Here is a 19,363-nt window from a genome sequence, read left to right on the forward strand (position 1 = left end):
ACTATTACGTTCCTTCCTTCTACGTTGCTACCCTCCGATAGGCTACAGTGAAAACAGCGCTTCCCTCTCATTGGGCAGAACGAACGCTCGGACGGAATAAACGCCAGGGAGGTGTCGTCCGTCTGGCAGTTGGGGGCGTGGCGGCGCCTTATACGGAAGCCAATCAGGGGGCGGCGGGGTAGAGTTTGAATTCTAGGCGGAGGCGCAACGGCTAGCGGAGTTGCGCGACGCGGAGCCGAATAAGCAGCGGCGGTGGCAGCGAGCTAGAGAGCAAGAGGGAGAGAAGTGGGCTGGCTGGCCTTGGCGGATACCCGCGGCCATGAGGAAGAGGTGGGCATTTGGAGGACGAAGTAGGGGGCGCTCTCTGGTTCGCAGGCAGCTGCCCGTCCGGTGTAACTCCGCAGTCGCCTCGCTGCGAGCCAGGAGCGGCCTCTGCCCCGGAGCGCCGCTCTCTTCCCAGGTGGCTGGTCGGTCATGGGGAGGGTTCCTTTTCCGCCCCTGACGGACTACCTTCCCTCTCTCGCAGCGAGGTTTTGGCCAGCGAGTCGGTGGCCTGCCTGAACCAGGCGCTGTTCCAGCTGCGCGACATCTGGGAGGAAATCGGCATCCCGGAGGACCAGCGCCTGCAGCGCACCGAAGTGGTGAAGAAGCACGTCAAGGTGAGCAGGGCCGAGAGATCCTGCCAACTCTGCCAGCTGAGCAAGGGCGAGGCCATGGGATGCCTTATGCTGACTCAGAGCAGTGGCCCATCTCCCCCCGCATTGGCTGCACTGACTGGCAGCCAATGCTGGGGTTTCAGACAGGGTCTTCTCGCAGCCTGACCTGGGGGTTGGACTTTCTGCATACAAAAGCAGGTGCACTGTCACTGAGCTGACATGGTCCTTTCCTACCAGGGCTGGCATAGATATTAGGCAGGGTGAGGCTGCCTCATAGCCCCCAGGGTGGCAGGGCGGGGCACTGCAGCTGGAGGCAGCAGGGCAGGGTGGCATTTTCCATTTTGCCTCAAGTGACTAAATGAGACACGCCATCCCTGTTCCCCATTGCACTGTTCAACCAGGTGCTTTTGGGCTACAACTTCCACTCTCCCCAGTTAGCTTAGCTAGTGGTCAGAGAGGCTGATGGCAGCTGTAGGTCCAAAAATATCTGGAGACTGAAAATTGAAAAATGCTGTTCTGGAGCAGGGGCTTGCAAACTGGTCAGAGGCTCTTCATTCATGTCACTGTGGCATGTCTACTTTAACTGTTCATATCGATTTTTAACCATAATTTAATTGCTTGTTTCATTTGTTTGTGTTCTTCGTATTTTTTTGTATTGCTATCAATCTGTTTGTTTGTTTGTTTGTTTGTAGTTTGATTTATATACCACCCTTCATCTCAGAGCAGAATAAACCGCGGAATAAAATCATACAGCATCTGACAATAGAGCATTACAATTGCTACAGAAGGTGGAAAAATCATTAAGCAGTCTGGGTGGGGGGAACAGAGAATAGAGGAAGCTCACCTGGCCTCACAGTTCAAGGTCAAGACCTGTAAGATGAGTTCTGTGACTGGATTAGACCAAAAGCCCATCTTGTCACGCAACACAACACAGGAAAGTGCCTTAGTACTTTGGTCCATCTAGCTCAGTATTATTCACTGGCAACAACTCTTCAGATTTCCCAGCCCTACCTGGAGATACCAAGGATTGAACACCTGAATGTAAAGCAGGTGTTCTACCAGAACTGTGGCCCTTCTCATCCTATAGTAGCCTCAATGCCTTCTGTGGGAGCGAATTCCGTAGCTTAACTGTGTGCTGCATGAACAATTTTCCTTCTGTTTGTCTTGAATCTCCCTACATTCAGCTTCATTGGATGACCTGTTTGGTTATCACTGTCTGCTTTCTCCACACCATGTGTAATTTCCTACTACTATATTGTAAACAAAATCTGCCCTTATTCCTTTATGGGGTACACAAGAGCCCTTATAGAGTCCTTTGTAGGTTCTCCATTGGTAGGAGAAAATAAAAGGCCAACCAGAGAATATTGAGAAGCAAAGCATCTAGTAAGCCTGATCTTTATTAAAGCTGTTGCAGCAGGGTGCTCCCCTCACAAGCAGGAGAGAGGAGGAGGACCCCGACCAATGGCGTGCAAGGCCTTATATAGCCATTTTGAAATTCCCTGCCCTGGAGCTCAAAACCATCCCTTCATACATCATACCTAAATCACAGAAAAGGCGGTCTACAACAGAAATTTGAATGCTGTTCTGCCAGGTTATCTGACAATGCCTTATCTGATTGCCTTTCCTGGTAGTCTGGCCATTCCTTTGATATGGTAATTACTTAATTCCTGAGACAATGGGAAGGTTTTTTCACCACCTTCCTCCTTGCAGAGAAACACTTGGTCAGCTTGGGAGTCAAAATGGTTTAAGGACGGTCTTCCTGTGCCGCTTCAGACATGTGGTTTATGTGTTTATGTATGTGTTTCCTTGGTGCATTTATGAACATATACCTCTAAGACCTTAAAATTCTTATAACAATATCATGCCTCCCATTATCACCTTTTTTCAAAATGCTGTAACCTATCCTCACAAGGGAGTTGCTTTAGCACCTTGATCATTTTGGTTGCCCTTTTCTCTACAGTTTTTCTAAGATGCAGGAACCAAAACAACCTCACAGTACAAGTTCAGCTGTACCACATTTGTATGAAGATGTTACAATATAGGCAATTTTATTTTTGGCCCCTTTCCTAACAGGTTCTCTTTGGTGAAGGACTTGTGCATGATCATCACAAAAAGCAAGCCCACATGTACAGGGCTTTCTTGGGAATGATCAGCGGGGGCCTCTGACATGCTCTACTGATGTGGAGCTGCAAGCACCAGGGGAGGGGGTTTCCTAGATTAAATTGACTGGGCTCTGCAGCTGCTGTAGTGTCCTTGCTTGCTCTGGGTTCAATGCTGCTTGCTCTTATGCCACCAGGGCTTGCTGGACATGATGATTGCGGAGGAGGAGAACCTCAAAGAGCGTCTCCTGAAGAGCATTGCAGTGTGTCGCAAGGAATTGGTGATCCTCTGCAAGGAGCTACAATTGGCTCCTTTCGAGGTGAGACTGTGGGCTGGCGAATGTGGCTCAGACGCCGTCTCTTAGAGGGTGGTCCTGCTGAGCTCAGGAGGACTGTTTTTCTCACAGGAGGACGAGGAGACCACCATCCTGCAGCTAGAGAAGGACCTGCGCACCCGTGTGGAAGTAATGCTGAAGCAAAAGCGGGAGAGAAAGCAGGAGCTGAAGGTGCTGCAGGAGCGAGACCGGGAGATGTGTGACCTGCTTTGCACAGCTCCCTATGACATTGACAGTGAGGCTGTGCCCAGCTTGGCGGAGCTGGACCACTTCCGGCGCCACTTGGCAGGACTAGCAACTGAAAAGGTGGGCACACTTTGTGTGTGCATGAGCGAAGGGGGGGAGGCTGAGGTTGGGGCTTGATGGGTAATGTCCTGCTTTGTCCTGCTCCTCCAGGAGCGCCGGCAGAAGGAGTTCCTTGACACCAAGAGGCAGATCATCCTGTGCATGGAGGAGCTGGAGCACACCCCTGACACCAGCTTTGAGCGAGATGTCGTGTGTGAGGAGGAGGACGCCTTCTGTCTCTCGGAGGACAACATTGCTGCCCTGAAGGATCTCTTGCAGCAGGTCAGAGGGTGGGGTCTGGGAGAAGGATCTGGGGGGCCTTGCCTGTGACATCCCATCTCTTCTGCTGCTTTAGTTTGGCTCAGACTGGCCTTTCTGTCCCTAGCTTGAGAGCAGGAGAGCTCAGAAGGAAGCCTTGTGCCAAGAGCTGCGTTCCAGGATTCGGGTGCTGTGGGAGCGGCTGCAGGTGCCTGCGGAGGAAAGGGAAGCCTTTGCCCCCTACATGGTGGGAGCCAAAGCCGCCATCATGGATGCTGTAAGGAATACTAAAGGCCTGAGGCCTCGGACCAGCAGCAGTGGTTCCTGTGCCAAGCCAACAGGGAGAAGGGGTGCTTCGTGCTGGGCAGTTGCGCTCAGGATCAAAGGGGAGCTGTTTCAAACCTTCCTCTGCCTGCTCCGAATCCCAGTGCACCCTGAGAGCCCCCCTCATGTTCTGTGGTGCACGCAGGAGGGGAGAGGGGGTCAGTGCCATCAGGGCGTGTGTTGACCCTTTGCTCTTCCCCGTTTAGCTGAAACTGGAAGTGGATCGTTTGCAAGAGCTGAAGTTTCAGAACATCAGAAATGTGGTGGAGGCCACCCGGGCCGAGCTGGCAGACTACTGGGACAAGTGTTTTTATGGGGATGAGCAGAGGCGAGCCTTCTACCCCTACTATGAAGGTGAGCAAGTAGACCCTTCCCCAGCTGTTGCTGCTGGGTATAGATTGCTTGACTGTGGCCTCTTCCTACTGGGCATCCTGTTTTTCCCTTCTCCTTCCCAGATGACTTCACTGAAGAGCTGCTGCAGCAGCATGAAGATGAAGTTTCCCGGTTAAAGCAGTGCTATGAAAGGCATCAAGAGCTGTTTGAATCCATCCACAAGTGGGAGAAGAACTGGCGCCTCTTCCAGGAGCTTGAGGTACAGCCAGAAGCCACACAGGTGGCCAGATGTCTGGTGCTGGGCCAGGTGGGAAGCCGCTGAGGGCCAGCCTAGGGTGGCTTCCCAAGCACAAGAGGCCTGCCCATTTCCCAACTTCTCCCTTTTCAGAGGAAGGCGACGGACCCCAGCCGCTTCACCAACCGAGGGGGTAACCTTCTGAAAGAGGAGAAGCTGCGAGCGAAACTTCAGAAGACTCTTCCAAAGGCATGTGGCCCTTTCTGCCCTTGGGAGGGACTGAGGCAGTAGGCCCAACCAGCCTGCTGTTTGCTTTGCACCCTGGTTGTGTAGCTTAGCTGAAGCCAGTTGTCTCTCGTTGCAGCTGGAGGAGGAGCTAAAGGGGCGTGTGGAGCTCTGGGAGCAGGAGCAGGAGCAGGCCTTCCTGGTGAATGGGCAGCGCTTCATGGAGTATGTGGCAGAGCAGTGGCAGCTCCACCACATGGAGAAGGAGAAGGAAAAGCAGGAGCGAGTGAGTGAACAAGCTGAGAGCCCTCAAGCAGCTTCCATCTCCGCATCACTTAACAAGGACCCCTTTGTCCTCCTTGCTTTACTCTGAAAAACAGACTCCTTTTTCTCTTCTCTGGCTGGTGACTGAAATCACAGGCGGCTTGGCCAAGGTCTCCAAAGGATGGGAATGAGCTGAACCATCCGCACTGGGTGTTTGAGGCCTTGCTTTGTGCGTCTGAAGTACAGGGGAGAGGGAGATATATTTTGGAGCAATGGTCCCAAAGCTGACACATGCTGCTGTGAGAACCACCCAGTAATTTGAAGCTTAAAATTAGCTGCTGGGCTATCTTGGGCAACCTGATCAGGAGTCATCAGTACCCCTCTGGCAGTGGGTAGGTAGGCTGAAGAGAAGATGCCTGCAGAGGACTTCAGTCCCACCAGTCTTGTAGCCAGACATGAAGGACTTCTTGCTGCCTTCCCTTTTTGTGGCTAATCTAACTCACTTGCTTGCCATCCCCTTCTGGGGCTTCTGTGAATACCAATCACCCAATTCCTTTTTCTTCCAGCAACTCAAGAAGTCCCGCCAAATTGAGGAGGAGATGATGTATGGCAGCACCCCACGGACCCCCAACAAGAGACGGGGCTTGGGCTTCATCACACCCAGCAAAGTGCGGAAGGTCCGTGTTGCCATGTGATGCTTCATGCAGAAGGGGCACTTTCTTTCTTTCTTTGTTTGTTCGTTCCCTAGTACCACATGTGCAATGAATTATGAATTTCGGTGGTTTTTTTGGTTATTCTTGAAATAGTTATGGGATGGCAGTGTGGCTTTTGTTGAGCATTTCGATTGTACAGTAATGTAGAAAAGTGGTGTACAAATTAGCAATGAAATAAAAATGCTGGAAATGTAAACATTAGTGCAATAAAACCAAATGGTTTTCATTGACCAAGGAAAAAATGCCCAAGGAGCCAAAGAGAATTGAGAATCCCTCACAGTGGCTGCAAGAACCTGTTTTTGCAAAATACTGAGTGGAAACGCAAATTCCAGGAATAGCTGAAATAAAAAGCAAAGATGTGTGAATCACAAAGCTCACACAAGAGGAAAGGAGGCAAACCTAATAAATTTCTGCAGAACTACAGTATATTTACTGATTGATAGTCTAGCAAGGTATATTCCTCAGGAGATGATGTAATAGTAAATAGCATAGCTATAACCCTTTATTAATCCTGACCTTTTGCACAATATTTTCTTTTATATAAAAAAAACCAAATCCTATGGTGCAGCCACATCCAGAGCATTATACACAGTTCTGCTTGCTCTTAATATGTATCCACACACCCTTCCGATATTTGATAGGGTTGGAGATGGTGTAGAAAAGGAGAGGGGGGGAGAGCGGCACCTCCACTGTGAAGAGATGTTTTATTGCTAGGTGCTTGGGGTGGGAAGAAAGTGCTTTTGCCACCTGGAGTTAGGGAGAGCGCACTTGTGTTAACTCATGGCTTTTTCTTGCAGCTTAACACCACAGCTACCCCGAACAGCACCATCCGTTCAGCATTTGGGGGCTCTCTGTTCCACTCCCCAACACCCCACCCAGCACTCTCTGGAGGAAAAGTAAGCAGCAGCTGCTGGTATCTAAATTCTTCCTGTTTCCAACATTCAGACCTGGGTGCAAATCTTTATAGCTACGCATGGACCCAAGAGGGAAATTATCAGCAAGGGCTGGGGGCAACCTCATGGTTTACTGAAGTGCAAGAAATTTTTTATTTTTAAAAAAGTGTTAATGTTTATTACTTGCTTTGTAACACATTATTTAGGCAGCATGCATTTCTTCCTCCCAACCATCTTAAGCAACGGGTACTGCAAGTAGAAAAGAGGCCACTTTTATGCCAAGTCAGAAGAATGCAGTGCCCTCGTAGAATGTTGTTCTGTGTTGTCCCCCACCCACTCCTGTGGCTTACTGGTTCTTGGTTGCTCAGTAACCTTTTCTGTGTTGCTTCTCTGCAGGGCTCCCGGAAGCTTGTTGTCAAAAGCTCTAACCTCCAGTGCTGCTCCCCTCTGCCTCCACAGCCTCTCCGGACTCCCAGCCGCATGGCCCCCAAGTCCCCTCGCCCAGGACCCATGGAGCACAACAAGGAGAACGTCGCTCAGCTCAACAGAACAGTTCTGAGCGGTGGGTGCACCCCTGCAGCCCCTGCCCAGAGCACCTGCAGCATTAACTCTGTTGCCAGCACCTATTCCGAGTTTGCGGTAATTTCCCTCTTCTCTCAACGCCTCTAACCTGACAGCCACCACTCTCAGCAACTGGGCTGCCAGCTGCCCTTGCCTGCCCCACTCATTCCCTTGGGGAGCCACAGGCCACCCAGGATGCTGTGAGCCACCCTTGAACTGTAATGAAGCATGCAGTACAACGGTAATCATTTCACATTTTCCTTCCCAAGAGCACCCCCTCCCTAGCTGAGCCAACCTCCTAATGCAACGAGCCAGCTGTCCACTCTCCTCTGCCTGGTTGGTCTCAAACATGGATGGCACCTGGCCCCACACGTGGCTTGCAGTGGCACTTTATGGATAAACTCAGGTTGCATGTGAGCCTATGTAATAAAGCCCTAGCCCCATGTATGTGTTTTATGGAATGGAAAGCAGCTTTGGGGAGCATAGAGCAGTGGGGAGGGAAAGAGTGTACCTGGACACTGGGAGGGGGGACATTTGGAATGGGGTTAAGCACCTCTTTATTCCCCTTGCATGTGTTTGCCTGCAATATACCTGCACGGAGCTTGGTGTCGGTGGGAAGGTGGGTTGTGTGGTGTTGGTACACCTTCCCTTCTGCCCTGGGCTGGGACTTCCACACTCACAAGAGGGTCTCCACTGCTCTTTGATCCAGCTTGCTCAGTTACATCACATAGAATTTATCTTTTCACAGCAAGAACTTTCAAAGGCTTCCAGATCTGACTTCAAATCCCGCATCCTTAACTCCACGGTTTCCAATGCTGAGAGCTGACGGGGAGCTTGTACACAGCGGCAAAGGAAGGTAGCCAAAGGAGCTGGCACCACTGGACTTCCCTCCTGGGGTTAGGCAAAGCCGTGTGCCTCCCTGCTTGGCCCTGTTGCCCGTGGCAATGGAGGCAGGGCCACTTTTAACTATTTGTTCCTTGTTTTTACCACACTGATTTTTTTAAACAATTTTTTTTGTATATTAAAAAGAATAAAATGTAAATGTTGCAAAGGGTTTCTTATAAGTAAGCCTACTCTAGTGCACAACTTGCTGTCTAGTCTAGGGTTCCAGCAGCAAGGGAAGAGGGATCCTGGCCAACCCAACCTATACTCTTGCAAGCCTCTGGAACGTTGGCTCCTGCCCTCTGCTAGGCAAAGGGTGTGAGAGAGCCCACAGTGGCAGCACTCCATCCATCCTGTTTATGCGGGCAGAATCTTTACTGCCCTCCTTGGTGCTTATGCGGTTGCTTTTGGGGGAGGGAGTAGTTGCAACAGAAGTGGGGAAGGGAAAGCAGGCAGCCCCTAAACTTGCTTGCAGTAGGAAAAAGTGATCAGGTCCTGGGGCTTTTTAGGAGGTTTTTTGCTCCAGAGGTCTTGTTCCACTGGAGAGAAGCACAGCTCACCTTTAGTTATGACAAATGGGACGGGGCTGACTTCTTGCTGCTGCCTTTGAGCTGGGCTAGTCCTGCCTTCCTCTTGGGGATGGGGAAGGAGGAGGAGAGGCATCTGCCAACCACCCCCACCCTCCCCATCATCGTGGCTAGATTTGCACCTTGTTTTCACTACAGTGTCCTTTTATTATTTATTTGTATGGCAGTATGTTCACATCTCGTTTATCTGCTGTTCTGTATAATGACTAATCAATTGTATTGTTCTGATGAGGGCTCTTAGCTGAGGAGAGCAGTCTAACTCTACTCCACTTCTACCGCAATGTCCTGCTGCCTGGCATCTGGCTTCTTGCCCGAAGAACTATGACTGTGTTGCAGGCTAGTAAGGATGACAGTGGCAGCAATAGCTTTATTCACAAAATGACTGTTCCAACATCTGTTTTGTCCATCATGGCAATTTAGCGCTACATAAAATATGCTCTGTATAACTCTGCCTCTGTTGTGTTCTTGGAGGTGCTAAAACAGCTCCCTCTTTTATCTAAAGATGCCCTTGTGTTGTCCATTGAAGTAGCTGTTACTGGAAGGCAGGTGGAGGGAGGATTAGATGAAGCCACTACACCTGATCTGGGACTTGGATAAAGTCGGATTGAGCCTCTACTCAGACAGTAGAGCATTGGACTGGAGCAGCAGTAGGAGTAGGTCCTGTCCATGCTGTCTTCCCAAAGGTTTCTGGATTCTTGCCCTCCATCTCAGCTGTTATCGGGCCACAGCATGTACATAGGTAGTCCATGGTCCACATACCACGTCTACTACACGTAGACCCCAGTCCACAAAGCAGGACACCCTCTTTGCCTCATCAGAGCTGGCTGTCTGCCCATGCCCCAGTTGGCCATATTTACCTGCAACCAAGAAGAGCTATTGGCACCAGTTTGCCCTTGGAGCAGGAAGAGAAGATGGAGTGCTAACCCTAAGGGCAGCTGTAATCCACCCCCCAGCTTACTTACCCCAGCCCCAGGTGTAGAGCTCTCCTGTACCTGAAATACAAGGATGACCTGTGTTTAACTGAGGTTGTTGAAGGATAACAGTTGAGCACCTCTTTGGGGGAATGGGGCAGATCCAAGAAACAATGGAAAAGGAGAAACCTTCAGGACCCTTTTACGCTATGTTGTGATTTCCCAACCATGCAAAAACCAAAGAGCTTGCGCTGTTTAGGAACTCCATGTGCAGCAATTTTGACAGTAAGCAGTTTTGGGAGGGCTGCTGGGCATCCTTACACATAAACTGTGTTAGACGTCACACACATTTTACGCTTGTTTGTCCTTCACTCTTGGATGTTTCCCCTTCCACAAATGAGGCTCAGGCGGACAGCAACAGCCCCAGGATATTTTTCAGGTACTAGGCAGTGAAGCCTTCATCCTGCTGTCCCTGTGCTCCCCTCACTGAAAGACAAACCCAGCGTCCTCTTACATGTCACAGCAGCGGTGTGTCGTGAACCACAGCTGATCTTACAGACATCTGCCCCATCTGGCATATCCAGCAAAGCAGGGAAGGCTTGGATCGAAATGAATGCAGCCTTGCAGGGTCCTTGTGCTGCCTCCTGCTCTGCCAAGCTCAACTCCGTGTTCCCTAGAAACAACCCAGTATAAATAAAACTACCAAAGTCAACTCATACCCCAGCAACAGCTGTGGGGTGTAGTGTATGTTTGCTCTGGGCCAAGTTTGCCAACAGAGCATCTAGCTCTGTCCCAGAAGTGGCCTCACCTCTCTTCACCTCTGCCGTGGTGGCTCTACTCTCAGCCACAGATTTGGAAGGTAGGGCCAGTTGTCCCGTCTCGTTCCAGCCCCAGACGTACAAATCACCTGCTTCTGGCAGAGAGTGAGAAAGAGAGCAGCTAGGAACTCTGTCCAGGACCAACGTGGCCTTTTCCCCCAAGGAAGAGGCCTCATAGGGCTGGCAAAATATATTCTCCAGTGAAAGCTGGTTCTGGCCCTATGAGGGATTTGGCTTCTCATGCAGAGGGGAGTTTATTATTTGAAAGCGATGGGAATGGGAAGGGCTGTAGCAGAAGCCTCACCCCCATCTTTATATTTTTGGGTTTATAACTTTAAGAAAGATTAAGACAGAAAAAGTAAATAAGGGCAAAGGAGGTAACTGTTAGCAGTATCTTTAACAGCTGTGAAGAAAGGGGAACTTCACTTCTGTAGGAGATGCATCTCTCAAAACCCCCATGAACAATTTAAGCAGCAGCAGTGGCTGATTGATGGTCTTAAGTCAGCCCTGGCCATGGAGGGAGGAGGTCCAACAAAAATATGTGGACAGCCACAGGGTCCCTGCCTCTGTTCAAGGAGCAGGAGCCCAGTTAACCCCTGACACCACATCAACAAGCCTCAAGAGGTTGGCATCAACACTTCCGTTGATATTTTTGTTGCTATTGTTATTACCAATGTAAAAAAGCAACACACAAACACACAAAATGTAAATGTAAAAAAGCAACACACAAGTCTATTTTGGGGTGCTGGAATCCCTAGCTAGTCATTGCTTAAGATGGGCCACTGCAGACCATGCCCTCCTGCCCCCTTACCACTAATGCCAGCTGAATGCCATCCTCCAGCCGCCACATCCACCAGGGGCACCCCGTACAAGGCTTCCACCAGCTGGGGCTCTGTCCTGCTCTCCAGCTCCCCATGGCCCAACTGCCCGTGCCTGGGAAGAAAAGACAGGAGGAGGAGGAGGAGTAGCCACCATGCTTCCCCTCCCCCTCCGCCCAATGCAGAAGCCCACCTAGCACTAGGTAAGAACCTAAGAAGAGATCTGCCTGATCTGGCCAATGACCATTCTAGTCCAACATCCTGTTCTCATATTGGCCAACCAGATGCCTGTGGAAACCCACAAGCAGGATCTGAGCCTAAGAGCACCTCTCCCTTCCTCTACTGGCTTCCAGTAACTATGGAGGCAGAGCTTGCCATCATGGCTAGTAGTCATTGTGAGTTTTCTCCTCTATGAAGTTGCCCAACCCTCCTCTAAAGCTGCCAGCCATCACTGCCTCCTGCGGGAGGTCGGTTGCTAGTTTTAACCATAGCCCTGCTAGGAGGGCAACGCTAGTCCTCACCTGCGCCAGACTCACCTGCCGCCTCCCCACGAGAAGAGGGCCCCCTCTGTGTTGAGCAGCACCGCATGCTCGTAGCCCAGGGCCAGCTTGCGAGCCTGCAAGGTGGAGGGCAGAGGGGTGAAGAAAGGGGGCAGAGGGGCCACGTACCCGCCAGGCACCAGGGGCAGCTCTAGGGCAGAAGAGAAAGAGGGTTAGGGGCAGAAGGGATGGCTCATCCTGGGGTGCAGCAACAGCTTCCTCTTCTTTCAGGACGGCGCTTCTGCCAGCGCACCCACCTACCTACGGTCGCTGCTTCCTCAGGGAGGATCTCGCACCTCCACGCCGGCTCTCCTTCCAGGACCAGGGCCGAACCCTCCACCGGCCAGCTCTCCACCGCCGCCTCCCGCAGCACCAGCACGTGCGTCTCCGACGGCAGCACATCCCGGCAGTCCTCCGGCAGCGCCGCGCACACCGCGCCTTGCAACAGCACCGGGGGGGACCCTGCGGGAGGCAGAAGGCAAGACGGGGCGAGGGGGGCGGATTGGAGCTCTCAGTCCAAGCGGAGCAGGAGGCAAAGAAAGAATATCGGGGCCACAGAATAGGAGGAACCCCCCCCCCCGCCGCCACCAGAAAGGCGGCTTGGGGCCACCATCAAGGCTCATGGAGAAACTTCCCGCTCTCCTCTATCGACGGGATGGGGCTTCTGTGACCTGCCTGGCGTCGTTGCATCTCCCGCAGCCCCAGCAAGCAGGGGAGGAGTTTGGGGGTGCTGATGGGGGATGCTGAGCAGCATCTCCCCCACGGCCGGGACCCCTTAGTCTGTCCCTTCCATATGTCTTGGAGCGCGCGGTTCCCCGCTCCTGCTCAGCCTAAGTAAAAGGGGTGGGGAAGCATGAACCCCGCATGGCCCCGGGACTCTGGTGGGTGCCCCTCACCGCCGGCGCGGACGATCCCGGAGAAGCTCCAGCTCGGCCTCACGCAGCGCACTGGCCCGGCCTCGCCCCCGACCAGCAGCGGCGCCACTTCCAGCCCGGCCTCCGTCGCCTTCCCGAAGCAGAAGCCGAACTGGAACCAGCCGCCGCCTCCGCCTCCCCGAGCTCCCTCCGCCATCTCCGCCGCCCGGAAGGCGAGCGCCTCTTGCGGCGGGTCGGGGACAAGAGGCGCCTCAGTCGGCAGTCTCCACCCTTTCTCTGACTCTGGCGGAGGCTGCCTTGGGCCGCCCCGGTGTCCCGCTACTCTCCTCACCCCACACCCGAAAACAACAACTTGCTCTTTCCGCTCAAAGTTGATGGCTAGTGCCGGGACTGGGTAAAAGGCGGATCCAGATGATTTTAAACGGATCCTCATGAATTCATATGATTTTTTCATTCAAATTAAATAAAACCACCATGATACTGTAGTGTAGACCATGTCTGTAGGCAGAACCAAAAAAAATCAGGCATCCACTGTTTCGTGGGACTATGGTGCAAAAACATGGTTAAAAAACACGGATCCTCATGATTTTTGCACTAGATCAGCCCAAAGCCACCATCGGGTCAACATCATGGCCATGGGCACAGCATGCACCACAAAAAACTCAGATCCAGTTTCCTCGCCATACCATAGCCCAAAAACATGGTTCTGAAGCACGGATCCTCATGCTTTTTGGATTGGCCCAACCCAAACTTACCGTCAAATCACACATCATAGCCAGGGGCACAGTGTTGGTACTAAAGGGTTAAGAGGTAACAAGTCACTCTAATCACTGAGCAGCTGGAAGTCATTAAGCATCCAGGAATGTGAGTTAGTTTGTATAAATAGTCAGTTCACCCGTGTGTCCTTCCCCCCTTCCCCCCTTTGACCTGACTCGCAGACTCAGTTTGTGGCCATGGGCGTGTTTGCTGATATGAGTTAAGTTTAGAGTAAAGTTTTCTTTATGCTGGAGATAAAAGCATGTGTGCTTTATCACCAGGGTTTTTTTGTAAATAAAGTTTTTCCTGAGTTCCAAAGTGCTTGCTCCAGGATTCTTCATTGAAAGGTACTGACTCTCCTGCCTTCTTCAACCGCTGCACGAAATTCTCTGCTGAGATAAGATTTATGGCGTTGGAAGCGCACTGGACGTTTACTTAATATTAAGCTAATTAAAGTTTAATGGACACACAGCCTGCACCACAAAAAACTTGGATCCACAGCTTCCTTGCAACTCCATGGCCCCAAAACGTGGTTCTGAAGCACGGATCCTCATGCATATTCATGCTTTTTGCATTGGGCCACCCCAAACTCACTGTCAAATCACATATCATAGCCAGGTGCACAGCCTGCACCACAAAAAACTCTGATCCACGGCTTCCTGGCCATACCATGGCCCAAAAATGTGGTTTCCTGGCCATACGATGGCCCAAAAACGTGGTTCTGAAGCACGGATCCTCATGGATCCTCATGCTTTTTGCATTGGGCCACCCCTAACTCACTGTCAAATCACACATAGATCCGCCTTTAACCCAGTCCCACTATTGCCATTCAAATGGTGTGCGTGTTAGGATATTTCCGTTCCACCTTAAGAGAGAGCAGGCTTGTGAGTCACAGAGTCTGCGTATTTCCTGTTACAGGATGTTTATGCTTGCTGTTTCCTTTCGATTTCAGTCGGTCGGAGACACTGACACAGAACGGTCATGTTTTCCTTTGTTCTGTTCAACGCTAAATAAAGTCTGTAAATTATGCTCTCTTCTACGGTGCAAGCTTTCTGGCTGTGGTTCTGCTGATAAAGAACAGTGTGCACAAGCCTGGAATGTGGCAATCTATTTCTGAGGCTTCGTGTCGCTAACTGCTGGATCTGCCTGGCTACGGGAGATCGATGGAAGTCCGGCAGCCGGCTTGGGGCCATGATGGACTATATCTCCCTGGCAGTTTCCCAACAACAAGGTTTCGGGCCCAGATTCACAGCACCTACAGGAGAGTAAAGCTGCAACAGACTGCGTTTGAGAGGTATGTGAAAAGCGAAAGCAGCGAGAGCGGAGGCTTTTCTGTTTACCTCAACAAGGAGCCTTTGAACTCCGGCAAGGCTTAATTGGCCTGGGAGCCAAGCCAGGGAGTTCGTGATTAATGGGCTGCCGAGATAATAAGTCTTTGAAGGCATAAAGACTTGGGCTCACGTAAAGACCTGAGATGGATCTTTTACAATCCTCAGAAGTAGCTCCGTGTCCACCAAAGCTACATGGGCAGAATTATGAAACCTGGGCAAAATGGTGTGAGAGTTTGCTGCGTCAGTTTAGGGTGTGGCATACCGTGAGTGAGGCCCCCCCAGTTCCTCTGACAGAGAGATGGAAAGCCGATGATTCGAAGGCGATTGACGTAATAGTCTTATCCGTATCTCTTGAGGAAATTAAGACGCTGGCTGGCAACACCACTGCACGTGGAATGTGGTATGCTTTGATGAAAGCTCACAACTCAGTTGTCCCAGCCCAGAGTTTGACTGCATCGGAGGTCCAAGCTGTTTCCCAGAATGCGAGTGTATGCAGGGATGCTGAGGGCACCGGTTGCAAGCTGCAGGGGGAGCAGACTGTGATGTCATCCCAGGCAGCATTCCAGCCTCCAGAGGGAGCCAAGGAGTCGGCAGCTGAGAGCTCTGTTTCTCGTGAGAACCAAGGTCATCGCCTTTGCAGAGGCCGGAAAGGCAAAGGTAAACAGGCGTCTGCAGATGGCCCGAAGCAGAAGGGGGGTGAAGAGCCCACGCCAGTGGAAAACAAGGCTTTGTTAGCTGGCACTGCTTCACCAAAGGCTAAAGGCACGTCTGCTGACCAGAAGCAGGGGGGCAAGCTGCAAAAGCCCACGCCAGTGGAAGACAAGGCTATGTCTGCTGGCACAGCTTCACCAAAGGCTAAAGGCACGTCTGCTGGCCAGGAGCAGCAGGGGGGCAAGCTGCAAAAGCCCAAGCAAGTGGAAAACAAGGGTTTGCTTGCTGTGAAGGCTGCTCCAACAGCCAAAGGCAGCTTTGTTGTTGATTCGGGCTGTACCCGCCACATCTCAAAGGATCGGCACCTCTTTATCTCCTTCAAGCCTCAGGAAGGTGAGATCCACCTGGCTGATGGAAGGACGTTGCAAATTGCAGGAGAAGGGACTGTGAAACTTGCAAGTTTGCACACAACCATCAGCGGGGTACTATATGTTCCTGGAGCTGCAAGCAATTTATTGAGCGTCCCGCAGCTTACTGGACGTGGTTTTCAGATTTCCTTCAAGAGGAGCGTCTGTGTCATCAGTAAAGGCAAAGAGGACTATTTGCATGCAAAGTTTATGGATGGTTTGTTCCATATAACTTATGATGACACTGCTGTTGTATCTAATGCTGATTCTTGTTGTGTTGCACAAACTAACAAAGTTCTTCATGCAGGTTGCATTCATGAAGCGCATCGAAGGTTTGGTCACCTCTCTTGGAAGGCACTGGCCAAGATGCCAGAGGTGGTTGAGGGTTTGAACATCAAACCCTGTAAATTTCACATGAAATGTGTATCTTGTGCAGAGAACAAGGTGAAGGTTGCTCCAAAAGGCAAGGAGTCTAGCAGGCAGGCTTCCAAACCCTACCAGCTAGTGCATGTGGACCTGGTTGGGCCACTTACGCCCTCTTTAGGAGGAGCAAGGTTCTTCATGGTTCTAATTGATTCTTTTTCTAGGTACATTCATGTGTTTATGCTCGAGCAGAAATCGCAAGCGTTTCCGAAGTTTAAGGCATTCTGTGCTTGGTTGGAGAATGTGCACGGTAAACGTATTTCCTGTCTTTTTACCGATCGGGGCGGGGAATTCACTTCTCAGCAGTTTGAAGCTTTCCTGACTGAGAAGGGAATCCAGCATGACATGTCAACCCCCAGATCGCCATGGATGAATGGGCTTGCGGAGAGAGCAAATCAAACATTGCTGCAAGGAATGAAAACCTTGTTGCATGATGCCAATCTCCCTGATAAGTTTTGGGGGGAGGCTTTAGGGAATCTGGTTTACTCCGTTAATCGCAGATTGTCATCACCCATTGGTTGTACCCCCTATGAGAAGATGTTTGGCAAGAAACCCAACACCAAACACATGAGAATTTTTGGTTCTGACATGTGGGTACGCACCCCACAAACCAACAAGCTTGGGAAGCGTGGGGCACATGGTTTGTTCATGGGGTACGAAAAAGGTGCATACAGGGTATGGATGACTAACTCTAAGTCCATTAAGTTCACAAGGAGTGTTGAGTACAATCCTAAGTGGGGGGAAAATGTGGGAATTTTCCAGAGTTACCCAGAGGAGGATGAAGGTGATGTCAAGCAAGCAGCTAAAGCTGAGGAAGCTGCTGAGGATGATGATGATGAGGATGATGATGATGATGATCAGAGTTCGGATTCCAGTTCAGTGGGCGGCGCTGCTGCTGATGTCAGTGAGAGTGATGACACAGCAGACTACAAGAGTGCAAAGGCCTCAGTCAGACCATCTGATGCGTCTGACAATGAACTGGAAGAACCACTGTTCACCATTGGTCATTTTTCTCCTAAGAAAGAGGAGATGAGTCCAGAAGACTTGCGTCTAGTACGTAGGTCTGAAAGGGCGACCAAAGGCAGACCTCCTAAGAGGTATGCTGATGAGTTTGCTAAGACAGCAACTGCTGTTCTTAGTAGCTCAGAGAAGGTGTGGGAACCTTCAAGCTTCAAAGAGGTTCAGGAGTTAACCTCTAAAGATGCTGAGCCTTGGCTAAATGCCATGAAGGCTGAAGTTGATTCCTTGAACAGGAACCAAACTTGGGAGCTGGTACCGGTAGTCCCAGGTATGAGACTGGTAGGCAGCAAATGGGTCTTCAAGGCCAAGACAGACCAGAATGGCAAGGTAGTCAGACACAAAGCCAGATTGGTTGCCAGAGGTTTTTCACAGGTACCAGGACAGGATTACCACGAGACCTACTCACCCACCGTCAAATATGAGAGCATTCGGCTGATGCTCAAGATCGCTGCGGAGGAGAAACTGCATGTTTCTCATCATGACATTAATACAGCTTTTTTGTACGGGATTTTGAACGAGGAGCTGTTTATGCTTCCACCTGACGGGATGCAGATACAGAAGGGAATGGTCTGTAAACTGCGGAAATCCTTATATGGTCTCAAGCAGAGTGCTAGGTGTTGGAACACAAAACTCACTGAAACGTTGCTTTCTCTAGGTTTTCACCAGGGCAAAGCTGATCCATGTGTGTTTGTTAAGGAGGAGGGGCAAAACAAACTGTATTGTTTATGTTTTGTTGATGATCTTCTGATGTTTTGGAAGAATCAGGCTTTCTATCAAAGCACCCTAGCTCAGCTGAAGGAGCACTTTGACATGAAGGATCTTGGTGAGGTATCCAACTATCTTTCTCTGCAGGTGGAGAAGGACCAAGCAGGTAATTTTCTGGTACACCAAACACAGAAAATTGCTGATGTATTAACCAGGTTGAATTTGGTTGATGCAAACCCAGCAGACACACCGATGGTGACAGGTTACCAGGTAGACAGTACTGCTGAAGCGTTTTCTGACACAACGCTGTACAGATGCATTCTAGGTAAGCTGAATTTCATTGCCAGATGTTCAAGACCTGACATAGCTGTAAGCTGTAATCTGCTTAGCAGACATGCCAACAATCCTACGGTTCAGGATTGGAAAGCTCTGAAGCGCATAGCCCGCTATTTGAAAGGGACTATGCACTACAGGCTGAGGTTCACCAGTCAGAAGACTGGAGGTCTTGAAATCTTTGCAGATGCAAGTTTTGGAAGTGACACCACAGATGGTACAAGCACTTCTGGAGTGTGCTACATGTACAACCACTGCCTGTTTGACTGGTTGTGCAAGAAGCAAACAACAGTGAGCCTAAGTTCCTGTGAAGCAGAACTCAATGCTCTGTCATTTTCACTCATGGATTGTGAATGGTTGATGCAACTGTTTAAGGACATCGGGGTTTCTGTGAAATGTCCTATACAAGTGTATCAAGACAATAGATCGTGTTTGGCTTTGCTGAACTCCGAGAGTTGCAAGCAAAGAACCAAGTACTTGCAGATTAAGCTACATCGTGCAAGAGAGTGTATTCAAAAGGGACTGATTCGGGTGTCCTACATGGCAGGAAATGAAATTCCTGCTGATCTGTTGTCTAAGGTTGTTAACAAAGAACAACTTAAGGTTTACACACAGAGGTTGCAATTGGGTGAACCACAGGTACTACAGGTTACACGGAAAGGGGGAGGATGTTAGGATATTTCCGTTCCACCTTAAGAGAGAGCAGGCTTGTGAGTCACAGAGTCTGCGTATTTCCTGTTACAGGATGTTTATGCTTGCTGTTTCCTTTCGATTTCAGTCGGTCGGAGACACTGACACAGAACGGTCATGTTTTCCTTTGTTCTGTTCAACGCTAAATAAAGTCTGTAAATTATGCTCTCTTCTACGGTGCAAGCTTTCTGGCTGTGGTTCTGCTGATAAAGAACAGTGTGCACAAGCCTGGAATGTGGCAATCTATTTCTGAGGCTTCGTGTCGCTAACTGCTGGATCTGCCTGGCTACGGGAGATCGATGGAAGTCCGGCAGCCGGCTTGGGGCCATGATGGACTATATCTCCCTGGCAGTTTCCCAACATGCATCATGTGATCGATTGTGTGGGACGGGGCTTATCTGGTGCGCCCAATATTTTATTCAAGTTGGCACCCCTG

The 19,363-nt window shown here is 50.5% G+C and overlaps 2 protein-coding genes across 7 annotated transcripts; one reads left to right on the forward strand and one right to left on the reverse strand.

Annotated features, from left to right (window-relative positions):
• Nucleotides 1–173: 173 nt before the first annotated feature.
• PRC1 (protein regulator of cytokinesis 1) lies at nucleotides 174–9,096 on the forward strand. 4 transcript variants are annotated; one of them, XM_028705616.2, is made up of 14 exons: nucleotides 174–330; nucleotides 527–659; nucleotides 2,953–3,075; nucleotides 3,163–3,396; nucleotides 3,487–3,657; nucleotides 3,761–3,910; nucleotides 4,164–4,311; nucleotides 4,413–4,549; nucleotides 4,679–4,774; nucleotides 4,890–5,036; nucleotides 5,581–5,691; nucleotides 6,525–6,623; nucleotides 7,017–7,259; nucleotides 7,930–9,096. In XM_028705616.2, the coding sequence occupies exons 1-14, from the start codon at nucleotides 320–322 to the stop codon at nucleotides 8,005–8,007; spliced, it is 1,881 nt and encodes a 626-aa protein (XP_028561449.2). In that variant the 5' UTR covers nucleotides 174–319; the 3' UTR covers nucleotides 8,008–9,096. The 4 variants fall into 4 exon arrangements, with proteins under 4 accessions (XP_028561449.2, XP_028561452.2, XP_028561451.2 ...); XM_028705619.2 differs by having other exon boundaries at nucleotides 7,017–7,182; XM_028705618.2 differs by having other exon boundaries at nucleotides 7,080–7,259.
• Nucleotides 2,037–13,059, reverse strand: RCCD1 (RCC1 domain containing 1). 3 transcript variants are annotated; one of them, XM_028705621.2, is made up of 8 exons: nucleotides 12,633–13,059; nucleotides 11,998–12,198; nucleotides 11,734–11,887; nucleotides 11,191–11,312; nucleotides 10,370–10,474; nucleotides 10,076–10,234; nucleotides 9,613–9,642; nucleotides 2,037–6,869 (listed from the first exon to the last, which is right to left on the reverse strand). In XM_028705621.2, exons 1-8 carry the CDS (start codon nucleotides 13,042–13,044, stop codon nucleotides 6,856–6,858), a joined length of 1,197 nt encoding a protein of 398 aa, XP_028561454.2. In that variant the 5' UTR covers nucleotides 13,045–13,059; the 3' UTR covers nucleotides 2,037–6,855. The 3 variants fall into 3 exon arrangements, with proteins under 3 accessions (XP_028561454.2, XP_028561453.2, XP_028561455.2); XM_028705620.2 differs by lacking the exon at nucleotides 2,037–6,869 and adding an exon at nucleotides 8,998–9,507; XM_028705622.2 differs by lacking the exons at nucleotides 2,037–6,869; nucleotides 10,076–10,234 and adding an exon at nucleotides 8,998–9,507.
• Nucleotides 13,060–19,363: the final 6,304 nt, after the last annotated feature.

This window comes from Podarcis muralis, chromosome 14 (genome assembly GCF_964188315.1).
Source record: "Podarcis muralis chromosome 14, rPodMur119.hap1.1, whole genome shotgun sequence".
NCBI lineage: Eukaryota > Metazoa > Chordata > Lepidosauria > Squamata > Lacertidae > Podarcis > Podarcis muralis.